Source organism: Tympanuchus pallidicinctus, unplaced genomic scaffold (genome assembly GCF_026119805.1).
Source record: "Tympanuchus pallidicinctus isolate F22 unplaced genomic scaffold, pur_lepc_1.0 scaffold6, whole genome shotgun sequence".
NCBI classification, from domain to species: domain Eukaryota; kingdom Metazoa; phylum Chordata; class Aves; order Galliformes; family Phasianidae; genus Tympanuchus; species Tympanuchus pallidicinctus.
The window spans coordinates 7,112,722-7,129,337 of NW_026294780.1; the positions used below are offsets into that span (position 1 = coordinate 7,112,722).

Sequence of the window (16,616 nt, forward strand, 5' to 3'; positions counted from 1 at the left end):
CAGTGGCAGCTGCAGGCTTGTTAGAGCACACAGTTCTGTTGTCATTTCTGCTCTTGGGGTGGCACACTTGTTTGTCTCTGCTGAGGGGAGGAGATCAAAGCTATCCGCTCTAGATACTTCTCTCTCAATCTCCTGCAGTTCTAAAATGGCTATTTACAAATTGGATATGCTTGGAAATCTCTGTGAAATACTCTGAGAAGCCAACAGCTGTGGGCCTGGCTCCACATCTGCTGAGGTGAATGGTGATTTTTCCATTCTCCTCAGGGAGCACTGGATGGCAACAATTATTCTGAAGGAAGAAACCTTTCTGCTTTAGAAGTGTATTATTTTCCTTTGCATGCTTACTGTGCTGCTTTTCATTTTTAACAAACTAACACAATTTCTCTGCTTTGTTTCCCCTTCCTTATTTACCTGTGTGTTTTTATTAACGGATTCTCTCTCCCCTGCCTGCCCCTTCTGTTGGTTTTTAGCTCTACATGGTTCGCACTATGACAGAGTCCTTAAACTCTGCTGAGCTGTTGAAGCAGCTCAAGGCTCTGGGACTGGAAAAGCTATTGCAAATGACACACAAGTTTCTGAGGCAGTCCTACATCTATCCGCCTCTGTTAAACTTTGGTGGTAAGACGTTACTTATTACTTCTACTCTTGTGGTGATGTGAACTGTTCCACTGCAAATGGTCTGCTGCTCAGAGTCGGTGGAGGCCCCTTGGCATGGGTAGGCATTGTGCTGCTGGGTAGGTTAGTGCTGCATCCGTTCCTCTTGCCTGAAGGCTTTTGCCCACACAGTGCCAATTTTCAATTTGAAGTGGAGCAGTCGCTTACTGATAGTAATTCTCAGTGTTGCTCAACTAATGTGCCGTGTGTATTTTCCTTTTTTCCCCCCCTTCCACCACAATTGTTTCCTTTAATGATACAGCTTTACATGGTGAGAACTATGTTAGAGTCCCTCATTGCTGACAAAAGTGGTTCCAAGAAAACCTTGAGAAGTAGCCTTGAGGGACCCACCATTTTGGACATAGAAAAATTCCATCGCGAGTCTTTCTTCTACACTCATTTGATAAATTTCAGTGGTAAGATATGGAGATGATCAGTGTCCAGCTTAGCATGTCCTAACACCTCTAACACAACCTGGGAAATGTTTCCGATTGCCTCAGCCAACTTACTGTTGTTTAATTGATCAAAAAACCTTGGTCTGTCCAAATGTTTTCTGAGATGTGTTATTCATTATTGTGGTAGGTTTATTTTGACTCGTAACACATTCATTTATAATGGGTCAAATTTCATATTGTTGCCTCATTTTCTTTTTTCAAATGTATTCATGCAAACAAGGGACAGATAATTCTTTGTGCATTGAAATTTTTAAAAGAAAGTCGTTTTTGTGTTTTGGGTTTTTTTTCTCTTTTTTTTTTTCTCTCTCTTTTTTTTTTTTTTTCCCCTAGTACAGAGGAAATGGATTCTCTATTGTGGTAAATTTGATGTCATTTCACCACTTTTACTATTCAGTTAATTGTAATCGGAAACATGCTGTCCTAAAGAATTCACCTACTGACATTGAATGTATTTAGTCTTTGTCATCACCATGCTGTGTTGTCTTTCATTTTTGCTTTGTTACTGGACTCCTTTACCCTCAAAGAAGGGGGAGCCTGTTAATTTCTGTTATAATGTTGCTGGTGAGCAGCACATTCAGTTTTGGAGATTTTAATGTAAAAAATTTATTTTTTGTTTTGGCTCTGAAGCCTTACACAAATGAAGGCTTGTGCTGAGTGTTTACTGGAGAGGTGGGAAAACGTACATCTGTGTCCCTGACAGTGGCCTTAGAAACTTTTTGTTTTAATCTCTTCTTCATGTGTCTGTGTGTCACTTACGACCTGTCTGATGAACAGAGATGTGTGGAGTGATTCAGTCCTCCATAAGGATGGATAGTACTAACGGTCCCAGTACTGTGTTGTCTCCTTCACCAGTTACTTCCCAAGTTCAGTGCACTGTCGAGGAGCAGCCCCTAAATGAAAAATTAAATTAGAAGCCCCCCATAATGGTGTGCAGAATTTTTCCATTTAACTGGTAGTCTGGTCCACTCCCACAGTATTTTTTGTAATAAGGCACCTCTTTGGGGGCCAACATGGAGTTCAGAACTATTTCAAAAAGTCATGGGCTCTGCTTTTTGAATTGAGTTTACACATTTGGCTTGTGTATGACTCAACGCCTGCTTTTATTTGTTTCACCTTGCATCATCAGAATCACAGTTGTATTCTCCTTGATGTACTTCTGTAAGAAGTGTAATTCTGCCTTATTTATCCCAAAAGAAACCCTGCAGCAATGCTGTGATCTGTCCCAGCTGTGGTTCAGGGAATTCTTCTTAGAGCTGACCATGGGAAGAAGAATCCAGTTTCCCATTGAGATGTCAATGCCTTGGATTCTGACAGACCATATTTTGGAGACCAAAGAGGCATCAATGATGGAGTAAGACCTACTCGTGCTCTTCCACTGAATGATTATTCTTAATGATTGCCACTCTTTATTATAATGTTACTGCTTTAATTGATTTTAACAAGCAGTCACTGAGAAGGTATTCTAAACCGTCATACAATTTTCCTCTTTGCTTACTTCCACAACTCACAGTGGTTTTCTTTTTTTTTTTCAAAGCGAATAAAATATTAAGTATTTAATATAAATGTAATTGCAGTAGCTAAATGTATTGTTCTCTGGATGAGTTCTCCTTCTATGCTTATTTTGCAGTAGATCTTATTAATAACTCAATATAATCAACATAATTGATTACCTACTCAATGTAATCTAGGGTACTAAGAGCAGGCATGGTTTCACTTGATGAAAAACTGTATCTGCAGAGCAGGTTTCAGACTGCAAACTTATCTGTAAAAATTATTAAACTAACAAAAGACTTTCTTAAATGAGCGAGTATGAATCTTTATATAAACTCCAAGAACAAAAAATCTTGTTTACATGACATGCATGTAGGTCGTAGTATTCACAGGCTTTAAGTTTGTTGACTTAACATGACATGCATGTAGGTCGTAGTATTCACAGGCTTTAAGTTTGTTGACTTAACCACTTTGAAGAGCCGCATCTTTACAGATATGTAACATTTTTGTTTGTTTGTTTGTTTTCATTCAGGTATGTTCTGTATTCTTTGGACCTTTATAATGACAGTGCTCATTATGCGCTTACTAAATTTAAGAAGCAGTTCCTCTATGATGAGATTGAGGCAGAGGTAAAGCAACCTTACCTACAGGAGCAAAGAAGTCTGTATGTTAATGTGGAATTATAGAATCCTAGAATTGCTCAGGTTGGAAAAGACCTTCGAGATCGTCAAGTCCAACCACAACCTCACCATACAACCCTAACTCTAACAACCCTCCGCTAAATCATGTCCCTGAGCACCACATCCAAATGGTTTTTAAACACATTCAGGGATGGTGACTCAATCACCTCCCTGGGGAGCCAATTCCAGTGTTTTAACAACCCCTCCTGTAAAGAAGTGTTTCCTGATAACCAACCTAAACCTCCCCTGTGCAACTTGAGGCCATTTCCCCTTGTCCTGTCACCAGTGAGAAGAGACCAACCCCACTCTTGCAGTAATCACCTTTCAGATACTGGAAGAGAGCAATAAGGTTTTCCCTCAGCCTCCTCTAAGGAAGCTGAATTAAAGGATGAGACCTACTGCAAAAGATTAATAACAGATGAGGAACAAGTTGCAAAGACAGAATATGGATGATTGATTTGCTGATGCATTGCAAGGACATGTGTAGATCTTTACAAAACACTTCACATTAATGATGAAGGCTGAATGTCATCTTCTCTTGTGCAAGGATGTTTAGAAATGTTAACTCTTCTAGTTGTATTTACTGAGTGGTGGAAAGTCTTGGAGAAGTTCCTCTTTTTTAATACTGAGTAGCCATAAATACACTTTTTTTCCTCTCTCCTAAGGTAAACCTGTGTTTTGACCAATTTGTCTACAAGCTGGCAGACCAAATATTTGCATACTACAAGGCAATGGCTGGCAGGTAGATATTTCAGCAGCAAGAACTTTTATTCGTGCTTGGGTTTGCTGTTTGCTATACTTTTCTCTTTGCTTTCTTTTCTTGATAGCCTGCTTTTGGATAAACGTTTGCGTTCAGAATGTAAGAATCAGGGAGCAACCATTCAGTTGCTGCAGTCCAACCGCTATGAGACGCTGCTGAAGCAAAGACACGTCCAAGTGAGTGAACTCATCTTCTCGTATTTGCATTGCTGGGCATTTTTCCAGCAGTGTTGATTTCTGTAGATACGCAAAACTATTTCTGTGCTTTGTGTTCTGCTTTGTAAGTGGCAGAAGTGATATTTGAGATAAGGCTTTTTTTGTCTGTAGGAGGAATAAACTAACTAAAATCTTAAAAGATCCCATTTTAGTTGCAAGTATGTGTTGAAGTTAAGCAAATGCAAGCCAAATAGGAGAAATGTGTGTAGTAATGTTGTCTTCCTAATAACATCTTTCAACGTTTTTTTTTTAATGTGTTGTTGGCACAATGTAATGAAGCCATTACATGATGATACATATATACCTAGATAAGAATACTGCATGTGATATTACTTCTTTTTATGAGAAATAAGATATAAAATGTAACACCTCATTTATTCATGGATTTATAAATGTTATCCATATACTTTGTGTGTTTGGAATGCAAATTCACTGTTTAAAAGTCTATTAATTTGTGGAACCTTGTAGTTCGTGTACAGCTTGTCTTGTGATTTGATGTTCAGTTCAAAGCTTAATGGCAGTTTTTCCTCAGCTTCTGGGTAGGTCAATAGACCTGAACCGACTGATCACTCAGCGAATTTCAGCAGCTATGTACAGATCAATGGAGCTGGCAATTGGTCGATTTGAGAGTGAGGATTTGACTTCCATTGTGGTGAGTGTTCCACCTTTTTTTTTTTTTTTACTTTTCTCATTAAAAGCATGTGTTCCTTTTTTAATGGTAGAAGGAAAAAAAAAGAAAAAAACAATCTCAAGTTTGGCTGGAAGCCCTCTAGGTGTTCTCTCAGTGATTAACTGCACGGTCACACCTGGAGAGAGGGGAAGAGGCTGAGCTCCACAGGAGCTGTAAGTGTAAACAGCACTTGTAGAGAAAGTGTATTCTAGGAGCTGTGAGCAGGCAAGGAGAGTAAGCACTCTCATGACTTAAGTTTTTGGAAATGCCTACTTCTGTGTGTGCTTATGCATGTACTGCAGACCAAAACAAAACAACACTGCGCCTGGTAGAATCAAAAGGAGTTTGTTTAGCCCACCAGCTTGTTTTTTGTAGCATGACAAAATCAAGGTAAGCTTTTCTTGCGAAGGGATGAGATCTGGCATGTGAAAGGAGAGCATCTGTGCAACACTGAAGTGTCTTTTTGAGTTAGTTTCCTGATGAAAATGTTAGTGGGCAATTTTTATTGCCAAACTGCATGAATTTGACAAGTTAATGTTCAGTCAGAAATGCCAGCTGTAAGCTATATTCTGTTCTGCTGGAATGAAAGTTTATTGTCAGTCTTGTTGTAATATGTTTGTTTTTTCACCTGTGAGATTTTGACATGCATTAACTCGCCCAATTTCATGTCATCCTTTACTGGGGGTAAATAGAATTCTAAGGCCCTGAAATGGGCAGGAGTCAGGTTTTTCATGACATTTCGGAGCATGGTGTTACAACATTTGAATTACTTAAATGTAGTTTTGTTACTGGCTAAGTGAACAGAAGACACTGATGATTCTTAGGTCATAGGCTCTTACTCTTCTTTGAGGTAGAAATTGACAGGGCTAAGTTGCCATCCATTCCCCTGTTGCCATCTTCCCTTTTTTTTCTTTGGTTTTACACAGAATCACTTCTGCTGAAAACTGCTTAGATTTCTCTATGAGAAACTGGTACTAATAGCTTAACTTGTAAATAACTTCTGCTGTTTTTGAAGCTAAATAAATGAAGGCAATTAAAAGATCAATCTATCTCTGCTCTCAGATTGGACTCAGTGCTGTTGCAATGATCATAGTGGTTCTTTTTGTCTTCTTAAGTTAACTGTCACTCACAAGTTTGAAAATCCTTTTGAAAAATGGAGCAGTTGAATCAGATAGCACTGTATGGGAATATACCTACACAGCCAAATGAAGACCAGTCTCCCCTGGATATTCTTTCATATGTCATTGCACAACTATAAGCAATACTCGTTGGTTTTTGGAATGAAAGGTTGTGTTCTCTGCTTTTATTTTTTTTTTCCTTGGTACATACTGGTTAGAGGCTGTGCTGTAACTCGCCTTGGAATTGCTAGGTCAACTCTGGTCATTAATGAGTTCAGTGCTCTGTTCCATAAGTTGGGGTGTTTCAGTGTCCGGTGTCAAAGATGCATTGTTTCTATTGTAATTGATTTAAAAGAAAGTGCCAGAAACTGTACTTGGAAATGTCTTGTCAAGAGAAAAAACATTATGAAAGGCAGTGCCCATATGCATAATCCACAGCTTGTGATTCTGTAGGTACTTTCACTCCATTTGTAAATGGCTCATTTTTTGTTGCCTCTTAGCAAGCTCTTTACTTGACTAAACCACGAGAAGGATTTATGATAAATCTAGTATTATCCCTAGCAGTACTACTACATAAGTTAGGTCACCAGTTGCTCTGCCCAGCAGAAATAACTTTGCAGATGCTTGTAATGTAGGAAATGCAGAAGCTGTTTCTCGATCTGTTTCTGACTCCAGTTAAGTGCTAGAATTCTAACTTTAGCTTAGTTGGCCCATGTCTGTGTTTGAGACACCTGCCAGCAGTGCAGACAGGTCATGCCCTCAGCATCTCAGAGGGTTTGGTGGGATACAGACACAGAGCAGTCTTGGGAACACAGATTCCTTGCAGCTTTGCCAGTGAACTACGAGTCTGGAGAGGAGTCAGCTGTCCATTTTTCACTGATAGTCTCCTATTCAATTAAGGCTATTTATGTACTTTGCTGAGGTTCTCTCCTTTGTTAAATTCACTGCTTGTTTTCTTTCCTCTTGATTTATTTTTTTGTAGGAGCTGGACGGCTTGATAGAAATAAACAAAATGACTCACAAACTTCTGAGCAGATACATGACCTTGGACAGCTTCGATGCCATGTTCAGGGAAGCCAATCACAATGTGTCAGCCCCTTACGGACGAATCACTCTTCATGTATTTTGGGAACTCAATTACGATTTCCTTCCAAACTACTGCTACAATGGATCCACTAACAGGTTGGCATGGTGTAGCCTTTTGTTGGCAGCAGTTCTCTTGCTCTCCTGCAACTTCTCTCACAGCAAATGCTAACAAATTCCATCACCATTCATTTAGTGTATTTTTCGCTGCTAGTGCTTTTCTTGAAATGAGGTAAAATGAGTCATTTTACTAAGTACTGTCAAATGTATGAAAGACTGTTATTAGTCCACAGTAGAAATAGAATTTGGTTGCTGAGGTTACATTTTATGACATTTTATGACTTAGCTATGATATGCTGAAAATAAAGTGTGTCCAAAAATACTGCTACGTGCATGTCAGAAAGACATTTGGTAAACAGGATCCTCAGCTGTGCGATGACGAAAGTAAAATTATATTCCTTGTTTCCGCGTTGATAAGAAGAAAAAGGGAAGAGTTCAGTGCTTGCTCAGTATGGTTTTATCTGCCTTGCTGCTGTCTGCCATGTTTCTGGAACTTGTGGCTATTTCGTGGCCGATGGTTGTGTCTTACTAAGCCTTCGTTAGCCAGGGAAGTCTTACCTTGAAGCATGTGTCTTTTTGAGCAGAGGAAACTCATCCTAGGTCATTCAGAGAAGCTGTAAATTGTATTTCTTCTCATTTCTTTTTCTCAGGTGGTTAGTGCTACTTTTAAAAGATCTCTGCTGGTGAGCTTTTCTTGTTTTGCTTATAGCAGCAGAACAGTGTGTATCTGTAGTGTTAGAGCTTTGTTGCAGGTATACTTCCTTCCTGCTGTTGCAGCCTTGAAGGAGAGTGAGTAATGGAAATAGGAAGCAAATGATAGGATTCAAAGTTTGAATGAGTGGAAGGCACAGCACTTAGGCTTCCTGATTTTGTGTTTGCTTTTGGCTTTTTTGGCTTATAAGCAAAACCTGATTAAAGCATTGTGAAGAGTCAGTAAAGCAATACTGATATAGAGCTATGGCAGGAAGAAAAGCCTGTTGTCATCTTTCACTCTCCTTGGAATGCTTCCTCTGTCTGACATGTTCTTTTTGATGGTTTTATTGTGGTTTAGAGCCAACATTCTGTCTGGGGAAAAAAAAAGTGAATGTTGTGTTTAAGTTTTCACCAAGAAGCTTTTATTTCACGCATCTGTTTGCACAGCAGTGTTGAACTGTGCATGTTGGTATGTCTGGAGATCAGTATTGGAATGTTCAGTGTGGTGCATTAAGAATTACATAAGCATAATATTAAAGGAAAATTTTGATGAAAGGGTGCTATTTCATGTGGCAGCTTTAATAAAATATGTTTGGTATCTCCTAGAATTAGTTATTCTCTTTCCATTTTGGCTATAAGACCATGGTACCGATAGGACAGCTGCTTGCCTATTTAAAAACTGCACACAAATTGAGTTAGGCTGGTCCTCAGGCTGGTTAGGTAGTTAATTCAGGATAATTAATGTATCCTGATTATTATAGCATTATTATTAATAATAATATAATAATAATATTTTATTACATTATTAGTTATTAATCTTGGGCAGATCTGTTTTCATCTCAAAGTAGCTCTTGTTTCAGGTGAAAATGGGAGTGTGGTGAGAATTACAGACACACACTGTGGTGCCCATTGGTATTTTTGCTGGTAGAGGAACAGGTCATTTCCAGCATGGTCATTATTTCTGTTACTGCCTTGCATGAGCTTTAGATTGATGAGTTATCAGTGTATTTAACTGAGCACAAGTAATTGTGCACAAGTACATGGGCACCCAGCGACATGCTCTGTGTGAGCTGTCAGTTAAACTCTTGACAGGTAGTGAAGGTAGGAAGGTAGGTAGGAAGGAAGCAAGGGAAGCAATGGAACAGTGAAAGGTTGGAAGAAAGAGCAATGAGTATGGGGGACAACAGACATGGAGGTGCTTGGGGTGAGGAGCTGGAAGCAGAGATCCCAGACAATGAAGTCCCTGTGCCCTGCCTTCTGTTAATTTGAGTGGAGCAGAGGCATGAGGATTGTTCCTTTAAAGTTAGTGTGTTAGCAGATTGATTTGTGCCCAGCATCTTTTTTTTGTTTGTTTTTAAGCTTTTTTCCTAGCAGTGCTGGAACTTGGTGATTTCAAACGTTTGTAAGAGTTGAAATGTTTGCAGAGCCTGTGGGTTTTGTTCAGACTGCCGTTATTCGTGCAGAAGTAATTGAAACATGTGGCATCTTTCATTATTTAGGATTTAGGAATATTTTCATACATGATGATGTACTGAGATAAAACAATGAAGCTGTTATCAAAAGATAAAGGAATTTAATTTTTGCAGTTGCTGCTTTTCTGAATGTTATTGTGTTTCTGACCCTTTGCAGACTGTTTTTTATTTTTTTCCCACTGCTTTATCCAGTCCTTTTTAAAAGCTCTGTGAAGCTTTCACATTCATGAGATGCTTTGTGAGGGGTTCACAGGGAACCTGTATGCTGTAGGAAAAGGGATCTCTCTTCAGTTTGTTCTGGAACTGTTTTGGCCAGTTCTTACTCTGAGAGTGATCATGAGCAGCCATTTCTCACTTGTCTTTTCTGTGTAGCTTGGGACTTCTTTTAAGAGCTTTCTTCACGTTTGCTCCCGAAAGGCTTTCTGCACCATGAAATTGTTTCATATTTTAAGCCCATACCATTTAAGCTTTTTCCCTCTGTACTTGTGGCAGTAGGATGACTGGGCCATCCAGAAGATTTAGAAGGCTCAGGGGCAACTTATGGATTTTTCTTTTTTGTTTCTTTTCAAGTATTGCTGCTAGTGTTCCCTTTTCTGCCATGTTTTCTGCCTTATTTCTGAGCTAACAGTGTGTGTTCAGGGTTAAGAAAGTGAGACAAGTGTAAGACAATCTGGATGCTTATTGGGATTAAGGGTTTCTGAATTTTCTTGAAACACTGATGCAAGCTTCCCAGGACAGCCATCAGTCCTGGTGTCCTATCTTCTCTCAACATATTATACAAATCCTGAATTCTGTGGGGAATCTCACATAAGCCTATAATGACCCTTTAAGTTACTGATGGATTTTAATGTGATCCTGATTTTGGAACAGAAATTCTTTATCAGTTTCTTTTGGGGCTAAGTCCAACTATTATTTTAATCACGCCAAACCCAAGACCACTGAATTTTGAAAGAACATTGATATTTCCTTTGTGATACTCAGGCATTTGCTGTTTGAAAAGATTAAGACATAGCATTTTTGTACTAATCCAAGATCTAAAGCCTTGTTTTCTAGCTAAATATGCCCCCCATTTTGTTTGCTTTTTCTCCAGTAGCACCATCCTTAAGTGTCAGCCAGTTCTTCTTCTCAACGTCCTTCATAACAACCCCCAACCCTGCCACACACACAATTTCTAAGCAACTGGAAATACAGCTGTAAAAAAAACACCCTGTAAAACAGCAGACAGTGGGGATGACTTAGAAACGTTTTGTGCACTCCTGTAGCTTTTATCTTCCCAATTGGTCTGGTCTTGTTTTTGAATTGTACTTGGCACTTCATGCAGCTGCACACTGCAGCATGCTTAGATACTGCAGTGACGGGCAAGCTGCAGAAAACCCAAATTAAAGGGTTGTGTAGTGGTGATTGTGTGCAGTGTGGTCTTAAATCCTCAGAGCTCAAAGAAACCGTGGCCTAAACAGGAGCTTGTCCCAGTGGCAGAGCTGAACTGTAGTAGCCGCAGTTTTGGTCAAGCCAAAGCAATCACTTCATCCCTGTGCTGCTCCCATAGCATGCTTTGTTTTACTCAGCAGCTTGGAGGAAGGGGTCAAGATTCATTAGCAATGTCATGCAAATGCTTTTAAGGTGCATTGTACCATATAATGTGCAGATAGGTATGCCTGACATTCACGTTCATGAAGAGTGCACTGGATCTAGCATTCCTGAAGGGAGTAGGGACTGTGCTTTGAGCTGGTAGGCTGGGCATTGAAAAGATCCCTATCCATTGGACAGGGAAGTCCAGAAGCACACTTCATGAGGAGAGAAGGAGGCACTGCTGTGAGTTGAAGCTCAGTAAGTTTATGAATGAGATTGCCTGATCTGGTGCCTGTGGCAGCAAGGAAGTGGGATCATTAACCGTAGTGGTCTTTTTCAGTTTTCTCTTTGTATTTTTAAATAGATGATGGCAGTCGGTTGTAAAGTGCTCACTATGAACTCCTTCCTGGGAAGTATCACAGAGACGTTGACATAAAATGGTTTGATCCTGAAAATACTTCAGGGCTTGTGTCATCCTTTAGCAATCACCACTGCAAAGCTCTGTTAAGCCAGCAGGCTTTTCATCCACTTAATCTACTTTGGCTGCTTACAACCTGTGTTGATTAAAATGGATAAATTACTGAGATCATCAACAGTGATTAAAAATGAAAAGAACTGGTGATCCTGTAATGTGCCAAAACCTGCAGCCAGCAGCGCTGGAGGGAAGGTAAAATCTGTCTCGCTTTGTCGTAGGTTGATTGAGAGAGAGTTGATTCCTCAGTCCTTGAAAGTGGTACTTCTGTTTCCTGGAAGAGGAGCAGGAGGAAGGCAACCTGCAGGATGTCAGAAAGAGAACATATCTGCTCATTGAAAAAGATTGAAGAGTGCAAGTGATGCTGGGCTTAGTGGTTTCTATGTATATCTTTTAGTGTTGTGGGAAAAAATCACTTATGGCTTAGGTTGGAAGGGACCTCAAAGTCCGCTCAGTCCCACCCCCTGCCATGGGCAGGGCTGCCCCCCACCAGCTCAGGCTGCCCAGGGCCCCATCCAACCTGGCCTTCAGTGCCTCCAGGGATGGGGGCACCACAGCTTCTCTGGGCAGCTGTGCCAGCACCTCACCGCCTCTGAGTGAAGAATTTCCTCCTAACATCTAATTCAAGTTAGGTTTATTTGAAGTTATAAATTCTCAGAAGAAAAATTCAGATTACTCAGAAATAAAAGTAGCACAAATAATTTTTAACAGAATGGTACAACTTGTACGTGTTTGGGCGGAACAGATTTTGTTTAGGTAGCTGTTCCTGTTTTCAGCTACAAAATTGTCATAAATAGAATACCTAGGTATTTTCAAGGAGAAATGATTAATGGATCATTTATTTTGTGTTTCAATTCAATTTGGACATATTTAAAACAAAAACACATGCAAGTACGGTATTATTTTTCAATGTTATAAATGCTGCAGACTTCCCCTTCTGAAACCTTTTCTTAAATGCAATTTGTTTTGGACACTATCAGCTGGAACAGCTTGACTGGATGCAAACACTTGATGTGCAATTCTTAAATGATTCATTTTCAGCTTCCCTATGCCTGTGCAACTTTGTGCCATTTACCAAGAAATGCCTAACCCACAAGCACCCCCATCCTGTCCCTCATTTTGCTTCATTTAAGTTTAAAGCAGAATTAAAGTTGTAGTAAGTGCTGACTAACTTCTTCCTCCACTAAAACCATACTGCTGTAAAATGTGAATTCTGTGATTACACAGCACTATCACAGGGCTGATAGCTTAGGAGAGGATTGAGACTCGCAGATTCTCAGGCTCTTGGAGCCCTCAGTTTGGAGGGGATGTTTGTTCACATCTTCTGCAGCATTCCAAGTCCTTGTAGTTCTTTTCCCCTTGTGTGATGTACAGCAGTAACGCTGTTTGGTAGGTGTGGTTTCTGTTGCTATGTGCATAATAGAACATCAGTCACGTATGATGAAACATTCAAACACTAGTTTGGCCACTGAGTTTTGCATTGTGCTTAGGTGTTTGGAGGCTCTGTGCTTTCCCATCCTCAGGTCTGAAAGGTACTGGCCTGGCTTTGATGTTATTCATAGACAACAGTAGTGTACAGGATAAAGTGCAGTAGACACACACCTAGTAATTAATGGGTTAATAATTATGTCTTTGTTTTATTATTGTAGATTTGTTCGGACTGTGCTACCATTTTCTCAGGAGTTCCAGAGAGATAAGCAGCCCAATGCTCAGCCCCAGTACCTCTACGGATCAAAGGTTGGAGTTTATTCCCGTTACGTTTATGGTTTGCCAGTATTTAAGGGTATTGTTTCACATGAATGTTACCAAAAATATTCATATATTTTATGCATATGAAAGTTATACTAGAGATGGACTCAAGTACATTCTGTGGTTGTGTTGAATTCAATGTACACTTTGTTTTTAGGCTGTGCCATGAAGTCCACAGTATATTTTAGCCAAAGTGCAAGGGATTAGTCTGATAGTCTTATCTGATGGCTAAAAACAGCTCCTGCTCTCAACCACCTTGCACTGCAGCTGCTTGTAGTGGCAGAGCAGGCTCAGAGAGCAGTCAGCTGGGGAAGGGAGAATGAGAGCCCGTCCTAAGTGCAGCCACTTCCTTGCTCTGCTGCTAAAGGTGTAGCAGGAAAGACAAGAACGGGTGGGAAAAACAGCTTCAGTTATTGTCTGGCATAGCAGGAATATAGACACTCTTACTATCCTAAACTATCAGATACTAAACTGCTTGAATTATTCTAGAGAAAATGTACCATTTCTTTGGCAACTTCAAGCTGAGGATGTCACAGTCTCTGTGATGAGCTTGGCATTCTGGTCAGCTCATCTCTTCATCTTGTATTGGCCTCATGGTGCTCTGCGGGTTTGTGCAGGATTTCCACAGAAGCCTGTGTGATTTGTAGTTGTTTGTGCAGTTACACATCTTAGACATAATGAATGTGCTGCTCCCTTAAAATTTTCATGCTTTAGCATGTAAAAGAGTTGGAAAGCTTCACCTTTTAGTTTTATTTTTAATACAGAACAGTAACAAGTGATCATCTGGTCCTGTGAAAAGTGTTTTTATGTAATTGTTCTCCAGCTGGCAATGGTAAATTGTAGGAGCACAGGATTCTCTTACATTAGAGTTATTGTGTTCTTTACTATTTTAGGAATTCACCAGATGCTGTGTAAAGACCAGAAAGCTCACTGAATTTAGTGCAGATTGTTAACGTTATTTATCTAAATGATGACACAGTGGGGTGAGTGAGGAGGATTTGCCAGGGAACATTTTATCAGTAAGGTTACATTATTAAAATGAGTTCAGTAATCCTTACTCTGAGAGCCATACGTTTTTAGATATGATTCTGAATATTTTTCTGTAGTGCTATGAAAAGAAGCCATCAAAGGGCTTCTTAGATGTTTGGTTCAAGAGAGTGGTAAGGTGCTGGAACAGGCTGTCTGGAGTAGTTGTGGAGGTTGAACGCCCTGGAGGTGTTTAAGGCCAGGTTGGATGGGGCCCTGGGCAGCCTAGTATTAGCCTAATTAGGTTAATACTAGCGTGGGGCCCCAGGTCTAGTATTAAATGGGGTGGTTGGTGGCCCTGCCTGTGGCAGGGGGGTTGGAGACTCGTGATCCTCAAGGTTGCTTCTAACCCAAGCCATTCTATGGTTCTGTGTATTTCTGGAGCAAATTTTGTAATTAGATGCACCTGTGTTAGCAAGGATTCCTTACTAGTTCTGAATTTTTACAGAAGTATATATTTTATTCTTGACTCCAGTGTGTTTTGGAATTGAGAATATCAGAACGGAGTTGTAAGGAAATTTCTATGTACACAGTAAGTAACAGGTGGTGTTTCTTACACGATGGGTGCTACAAATTCCACAGTGATATTACCATGAGATGTTATTCTGTGTACTGCACAGCCAGTAGATGCACTCTGTGACAAGTTTTGAGTCTTTAAACTGTTAAACTGTTCAATTGCTACATCTGTGGGTAATGGAGGAATATGGAACAGCTGTGTATTTATTTTTGCTGTCTTTCTGAGTATTTGAACTACTTGGAATATTCAGGCAAGCACTTTGTATTGATTAGATACCCAAGGAATGTGTGTGTGGTTTTTTGTTTTTTCTTTTTCTAACTGGGTTTTTTGTTTGGTTGGTTTTAAGCAATTGTTGGTGTTTATTTAGGTCAGGGCAGAGGCATGGTGGCTCCCTGTGCATGCAAATACTTAGGTGTGTATGGGATTGTAATAGTTACACACTTGCTGCGCAGAATTTTTGCATAAGCACAGAACTTGTTTGTGAATCACTGATGATATTTCTAGTTTTGATCTCAAGGGGCTCACTCATTCTCATATATTTCTACATGGGTTAAATCATTTGGTCTATGTTAATGTGTATTCATGTTCAGCGTAGACAGTTGTGTCCGCATTCTTTACTGTATCCAAAGTTTTCTTAGCAGTATCTTCATTATCAAAACAGAAGGCTATAAGTATAACTTATTCTGGCTGAGCTGGGAGCAGAGCTGGAGACAGGATGGAGCTATTGGCCTTGAAAGTGAGCAGGAGTGTTTGACGTTACAATCCCCTTACACCACTGAAATGTGTGTAGGATTAGCAAAATGAATGTCAGCAGACTGAGATTTGGCAATGTTGGCTGGATGCAGGAAAGAGTAATGCAGGTATAAGAAATAGTCTGTTCTGGGCGTTCGGAACTAACATTACATGTGAATGACTGGTAGAATTGTAGGATATCCCAAGGTGGAACGGTGCCACAGGGATCAACAAGTCCAGCCTCTGGCTCCACATGGGACCAGTCCAAAAATCAAACGCTGGCTCAGAGCAGTGTTCAAACGCTCCTCGAATTCCAGCAGCACTGGGTGCCGTGCCCACAGCCCTGTGCATCCCGTTCCCCGCCCAGCGCCCTGTGGTGCAGCCCCTTTCCCTTTCCCCAGCTGCCCTCCCCTGACAGCTCCATGCCGTTCCCTCGGGTCCTGTCGCTGTCACACAGAGCAGAGCTCAGCGCTGCCCCTCCGCTCCCTGTGAGGAGCTGCAGCCGCCATCAGGCCTCCCCTCAGCTCCTCTGCGCTGAGCACAACCTCAGCTGCTTGTCATACACCTTGTCCTACAGATCCTTCACCATCTTTGTAGTCCTCCTTTGGACACTCTTTAACAGGTTTATGTCCTTTCTCTGTGACGGTGGCTGCCCTTGCCTGGCTGTCAGTGCTGTGCTTGCAGCACCTCCAGAGCATTGTTGGCAAGAGTACCTGATTATAAAGTGCCTGGTCCTGTAGGCCAGAGTTTAATAAGTCAGCTTTCTGCCTTAAACAACGCTTACGGAACTTTTTCACACTTGTATGTCTTGTGCATTTTGTATGTGCTGAGTTATTTAGTGAAAAAAACCTCAGCCCTTTGGAAAATACTTCTCAGTATAAAGATGATGGTTTCTATCTATGTTGGTGTGCAAATAGACACCAGTTTGCACTGTGCTGCATCTTGTTATCAGCTGAATTATTAATTCAAATCTTTGCCCACCACCCTTACCCTTTTTTGGAAGCAAACCTGTAGTGTTTCCCTCACATTCTGAAGAGTTTGTCAGTGCATTTCATGATTCACCCTGACTTCAGACAACAGAGAAGTGCTGTCATCTTCATGGTTTATTTAAGATTGGTGTCAGACAAACACTTGTCAGCTGTAGGAGGTGCTGTGCAGGGATGGAGAACACGTTGCCAACTTAATGCAACAAAGATGCCT

General features: G+C 40.5%; 1 protein-coding gene across 3 annotated transcripts in view; it reads left to right on the forward strand.

Annotated features, from left to right (window-relative positions):
* The window catches only part of CYFIP1 (cytoplasmic FMR1 interacting protein 1), a 64,595-nt gene that overhangs the window by 24,642 nt on the left and 23,337 nt on the right, over nt 1-16,616 (forward strand). For 2 of the 3 annotated variants that reach the window (XM_052664799.1, XM_052664800.1), the window contains exons 16-23: nt 917-1,070; nt 2,304-2,460; nt 3,133-3,229; nt 3,946-4,022; nt 4,108-4,216; nt 4,788-4,907; nt 7,026-7,225; nt 13,042-13,129. In XM_052664799.1, coding sequence (XP_052520759.1) covers nt 917-1,070; nt 2,304-2,460; nt 3,133-3,229; nt 3,946-4,022; nt 4,108-4,216; nt 4,788-4,907; nt 7,026-7,225; nt 13,042-13,129 — 1,002 coding nt within the window. Of the gene's footprint in view, nt 1-470; nt 619-916; nt 1,071-2,303; nt 2,461-3,132; nt 3,230-3,945; nt 4,023-4,107; nt 4,217-4,787; nt 4,908-7,025; nt 7,226-13,041; nt 13,130-16,616 lie in introns of all 3 variants that reach the window. The other variant, XM_052664801.1, reaches the window with a different exon arrangement.